The following is a 6,000-nucleotide window of genomic DNA, read 5'->3' on the forward strand; positions in this document are numbered from 1 at the left end:
CTATTAGTCTTCTCATCATTCCTATCACTAATCTCCTCCCACTTATGACTATAGGACTGTAACTTTGTTGCTTGCAGCCTTGCGATTTATATTGATTATTACCTAGTATTATTCAATTGGTTTTTTGTATCCTATGACTATCATTAAGTGTTGTACCTTAGGATTCTTGATGAATATATTTTATTCTCTTTATGTACATTGAGAAGACAAATTCCTTGTGTGTCCAATCATACTTGGCCAATAAAGAATTCTATTCTTTTCTATCAACACACAGTGGAAAACCAAATGGGCTACTGAACGCCCAGATACAGGCAGTTACGTAGATGACCCTACACAAAAGGTGCCAAGTTCTGACCTTCCTCGCCAGCATTGGTGAACTCTGAACAGGATCCGTACCAGGGGTGAAATCCAGAAGGTTTTGGAGAACTGGTAGCGGAAAATTTGAATAGTTCAATGAACTAGCAAATGCCACCTCTGGCTGACACCAGAGTGGGGTGGGAATGGAGATTTTGCAATATCCTTCCCCTGCCACGCCCACCAAACCATACCACGCCACACCCATAGAACCCATAGTAAAAAAAAATGAATTTCACCACTGATCCATACCCAACATAGTGTCTGCAAAGACTCATTGTTTAAGAGGGGCCTTGTCTCTACCCCTCAGTGTGACTGCGATGCTCAACAATATATCCATCACATTGTGTCTGAATGTCCATCAAGAGCTTACACCAGCCCAAGGTCTGTTTTTTTTTCAACATAAGACCACCCTGCCCTTGACTGGCTGGGTGGATTGGACATTAACATTTGAACCACTATAAGTCCATTTTTTGCCATACGCTAAATAAATAATGTGGGTGAAGGAGGAGAGTGCAAAAGTCAACTTGAAACTCAACATTAAGAAAACAAAGATCATGGCATCCAGCCCTCTCAATTCCTGGCAAATAGATGGGGAAGAAATGGAGGTAGTGACAGAATTATTTTCCTGGACCCCAAGCTCACTGCAGATGGGGACTGCAGCCAAGAAATTAAAAGAGGCTTGCTCCTGGGGAGGAAAGCGATGGCAAATCTAGACAGCAGACTAAAAACAGAGACATCACCTTGCCAACCAAAGTGCATACAGTCAAGGCTATGGTTTTCCTAGTTGCAATGGATGGCTGTGAAGGTTGGACCCTAAGGAAGGCTGAGCGCCAAAGAATGGAGGCCTTTGAACTATGGTGCTGGAGAAGACTCCTGCGAGTCCCTTGGACTGCAAGGAGATCCAATCAGTCAGTCCTAGAGGAGATCAACCCTGACTGCTCTTTAGAAGGCCAGATCCTGCAGAGAAAACTCAAATGCTTTGGCCACCTAATGAGAAGGAAGGACTCCCTGAGAAGAGCCTCATGCTGGGAAGGATGAAGGGCAAAAGAAGGATGAGACAACAGAAAATGAGATGGCTGGATGGAGTCACTGAAACAGTCGGCGTGAGCTTAAATGAACTCCAGAGGATGGTAGAGGACAGGAAGGCCTGGAGGAACGTTGTCTATGGGGTCATGATGGGTCAGACATAACTTCGCAAATAACAACAACAAAAAAATAAAAAAATAAACAGCGCAACAGACTCCATGAGACAAATGAATTACAGGTCTCTTAGGGACCCTCAAGAACCTATGAATCCTTCTGCTGGATTTGGCCATCACATTCTGCATTAGAAGCCTTGGCTAGGAGGAGGTAATCAGGTTGCATCCTGGCCACCAGGATTTAAAAAAAACATGCTGCCTATCATTCTGGAGGTGTGCAAAAGAAGCTGCCTCTTTGCCAACAATGCCCCGGGCAAACAAAAGCACCCAGGGTAATAGGCAACTTGCCCAGACAGATACCACCTTCCACCTTTTGACTTACCCTTCTTGAATTCCTCCAGCATGGCGTCCAGCTTGGTGTCGTGGAAGACAAATGGACCGGGTGGTTGTAGAACTTGGTGATGGTCTTGAGGGTGGTGCAGTCATCGGGGTCCACAAAAGCCAAGTCCTTGATGTAGAGGATATCCACAATGTTGGACCGTTCCTCTTCGAAGACAGGGATACGGGTGTAGCCGCTTTCCATGATTTCAGACATGGTATTGAAATCCAAGATAGCGTCACTGTCGATCATGAAGCAGTCGTGAATGGGGGTCATGACGCCCTCCACCGTCTTGGTCCGAAGCTCCAGGGCTCCCTGGATCATGTTCAGCTCCTCCTTGACCAGATCGTTGTAAGGCTCTGTGATCTTCAGCATCTCTACCAGCTTCTCCCGGTTGTAGACGGTGCCGATTTCTTGACCCAAGAGAAAGTCAAGGATCTTGCTGACCGGGTAGGAGATGGGGAAGGTCAAGAACATGAAGAACTTGGTGAGAATGATGGTGTTGGCCCCCACGGCCAAACCATGGCGGGAGCAGAGCGCCTGGGGCACGATCTCCCCAAAGACCACGATGCCCGAGGTGGATACAATGACGGCCACCAAGCCCGACCCAATCAAGTCATCCAGGAGGATGGTGAGGGTGGTGTTGACGAAGACGTTGCCCAGCAGGAGGGAGCACAGCAGGTAGTTGCCCTTGCGCCGGATGGGCTCGATCTTGCGGGCGTAACGCTTCTCCTTCTCACTGCCGCAGTTCTGCACAATGCGCAGCTCCATGGGGTCCAGCGCCATCAGGCCCAGGTTCAGCCCGCTGAACATGCCAGAGAGCACCAGCAGGGCCAACAGCAGCAGGATCTGCAGCCAGAGAGGGAGCAGGTGCTGCTTCTCCTCCACCACCCGCAGGAAGGCATCCTCACCCTCCAGGCGCAGCCAGGGCTGCGCGGGATCGCTCCGCGTGCACAGCACATAGAGCTTGGAGCGTTCGGCCTTGCGCAGCCGCTGCACTTTCACGCCCACCAGGGCCGAGGTGGAGCGGCTGAGGCCGGCGTGGGCATGCACCACCAGGTCCTGGGTCTTCTCCGGGCAGGTGGCATTGGCACCCCTGGCCCAGGTGGCATTGGTGGTGGTAGCGGTGCCAGGCATGCCCACCTCGGCGAAATAGATCCCCTGGTAGGCGCGGGGGCTCAAGCCCAGACCGTAGAGGCGTAACACGATGTTGGCGCCTTCTTCCACCTGCAGCACGCCCGCTTCCTCCGCTTCATCCAGCTCGAACAGCGGCCGGTCGGTGCCCTCCAGCCGCATGCCGAACACCACGGGGCCCCGCCGCTCGGGGGAGGCGCCGGCGCCGGCGCCGACTCGGCTGAACAGCAGCAGCAACAGCGGAAGGACCAGCCTGGCCCGCAAGGGGAGACGCTGCCCGGCCTCGTCCCCGGAGCCCTGCAAGGTCCCCGGTCGGCGCAGCGCCATGATCCGCCTGGCTTGGAAGGCAGCGGCGAGCGCGGAGAAGCAAGTTTTGGGCGCCGAGGCGGGAGGGGCTTACTCGTCACAGCTGCTTTGCATACGGCACGGCACGCCCCCCTCCCTGCGCTCATCCTCCCCCTCTTCGTCCCCCTCCCGGGGGAGCCCCTTAAGGAGGCGCCGAGAAGAGGGGCTGGGCGGGGCTTGCTTACTTTCTTTTTAAGGAGGCGCCCGGCGTAGAAGCGGTGCGGAGGGAGCCGCTATGGCTAAACTATGCTATAACTATGGCTAAAGGAGTGGGAAAGGAGGAAGGGGGGGGGATAAATAAATTATATAAATTCTGTTTCTTTTTATGTACACTTGAGACCATAGGCACCAAAGACAAATTCCTTGTGTATCCAATCATACTTCGGGGTGAGTCCCCTTCGGGGGAAAAGGGCGGCATATAAATGAAATAAACAAACATTCAAATAAACATACTTGGCCAATAAAGAATTCTGTTCTGTTCTGTTCTATTCATTCCAATATTCTACTCTACCCTATCCTATCCTAATTTTATCCTATTTCTCTATTCTCTTATTCTATTTTTTCTATTCTAATTTTATCCTATTTCTCTCTTCTCTTCCCTTCCATTTAAAGAAAAAGGCCAAGAGGTCAATTAAATAGGAACAAAGCACCAGCAAACTTCAATCCTTCCCTCGTCTCCAAGCTGACCTGTTGAATTTCCACCTACCGACAGCAGCTGTTAAAGTGTGTGTATGTTTGTTTGTGTGTGTGTTTAAAAGCAACGTTGTTGGCAACGCCAGATCTCCGAAACTAAACCGGACCCGCAGCTCTCGACTTAAGCCTCAATTAGCCGGGTTCAACATGTCATGTTAAATTAAAAAGCGGGCAAATCGCATCGCGGTTGGATCAGGACCGGATTTGCCAAAGCCACGCAACGGGGAAGCGGTGGGAGCGAGGTGGCTTGCTCCTTAGGCGCCAGCAAAGGGGCTTTCCTTGCCCGGAGGAGGGGATGTATGGGCGTGGGGGAGAGAAGCAAGCGGGGTTTGCTTTGCACAACTTGCAGCCACCTGCCCGCCCTCCTCGACCAGGGAACCAGGATGCGGTGATCCTGGCTTCTCGTTTGGGCCTTTGAGGGGGACTTTTCAACAAGAATAACTAAGGGAAACAAGAAAGATAAGAGAAAATAGGATCCTAAGGCTGGGACTCCCCGAGGGGAGTGAATAGGGAATAGAATAGAATGGAATAAGGGATAGAAGATAATAGAATAGACTTGAAAAGGAAATATAATAGGAGATAGGATAGGATATGATAGAATAGGAAATAGAATAGAAGAGAATAGAATGGAATAAGTGATAGAATGGAAGATAATAGAATAGAATTGAAAAGGAAATAGAATAGGAGGTAGGATAGGATAGGATAGGATAGGAAATAGAAGAGAAGAGAATTGAAATGAATAGAAAACAGAATAGAATAGAAAGTAGAATGGAATGGAATAGAATAAGGGATAGAAGAGAAGAGAATTGAAAAGGAAATAGAATAGGAAATAGGATAGGATAGAATAGAAAATAGACGAGAATTGAAAAGAATAGAGAATAGAATAGAAAGTAGAAGGCAAGACAATAGAGAATAGAAAACAGAATAGAACAGAATATAGAATAAAACAGAACTGAATTTAGAATAGATGAATAGAATGAATAGAATAGAATAGAAAATAGAATAGATTAGAATAAATAGAATAGAATAGAAATATTAGAATATAGAATAGAATAGAAATCTTTATTGGCCACGTGTAATTGGACACACAAGGAATTTGGTGCATATGCTCTCAGTACATAAAAAGACAAGATATGTTCTATAGAATAGAATAGAATGAATAGAATTCTTTATTGGCCAAGTGTGATTGGACACACAAGGAATTTGTCTTTGGTGCCTATGGTCTCAAGTGTACATAAAGAATAGTAGCAATACAGTCTTAGTAGGTAATTTGACAGTGTTGTGGGAATTAGTTGTTTAGCAGAGTAAGGGCATTTGGGGAAAAACTGTCCTTGTGTCTAGTTGTTCTGGTGTGCAGTGCTATATAGCGTCATTTTGAGGGTAGAAGTCAAAACAATTTATGTCCAGGATGTGAGTAGATGTTTTCACAGCCCTCTTTTTGACTTGTGCAGTGTTACATGTCCTCATTGGAAGGCAGGTTGGTAGCCATTGTTTTTTCTGCAGTTGTGATTTTCCATTGAAGTCCGTGTCTGTCTTGTTGGGTTGCAGAACCAAACCAGACAGTTATAGAGGTGCAGCTGACAGAATCAATAATTCCTCTGTAGAAAGAAATTATAAAATAATTATAAAAATAATTATTAACTATTTCAATCACTTTATTTTAGTGAAGGTATTTTGATTTGCTCTGCATGACTCTTGTTTTGAAAAGGTTTGTTGTGCAATGTGTCCGCAAGATGTTTAAGTAACGCCATCGATGATCCACCATCTGTATCCTTATTCAATCCCAGCCATCCAAACCCAGCAAGGGTTACCCAAACACAGGTAAAATTCCCCAGGAAAATAAATATAAAAATCAATTGTCTCTCTTGGCTTGAACAGGATTAGGCTTAGTTTAAGGTTCTGCAAAGAGAACCCCTTGGGAATGACCAAATCCTTCCCTCTTTGGCCTTTATT

General features: G+C 47.2%; 1 protein-coding gene across 1 annotated transcript in view; it reads right to left on the reverse strand.

The window, feature by feature from the left end:
• The window catches only part of CNNM4 (cyclin and CBS domain divalent metal cation transport mediator 4), a 72,775-nt gene extending 69,384 nt beyond the window's left edge, over positions 1-3,391 (reverse strand). The window contains 2 exon segments of the mRNA XM_032230070.1: positions 1,879-1,929; positions 1,932-3,391. Coding sequence (XP_032085961.1) covers positions 1,879-1,929; positions 1,932-3,336 — 1,456 coding nt within the window. The 5' untranslated portion in view covers positions 3,337-3,391.
• Between the last annotated feature and the right edge of the window lie 2,609 nt (positions 3,392-6,000).

Source organism: Thamnophis elegans, chromosome 13, assembly GCF_009769535.1.
Source record: "Thamnophis elegans isolate rThaEle1 chromosome 13, rThaEle1.pri, whole genome shotgun sequence".
Classification (NCBI taxonomy): Eukaryota; Metazoa; Chordata; class Lepidosauria; order Squamata; family Colubridae; genus Thamnophis; species Thamnophis elegans.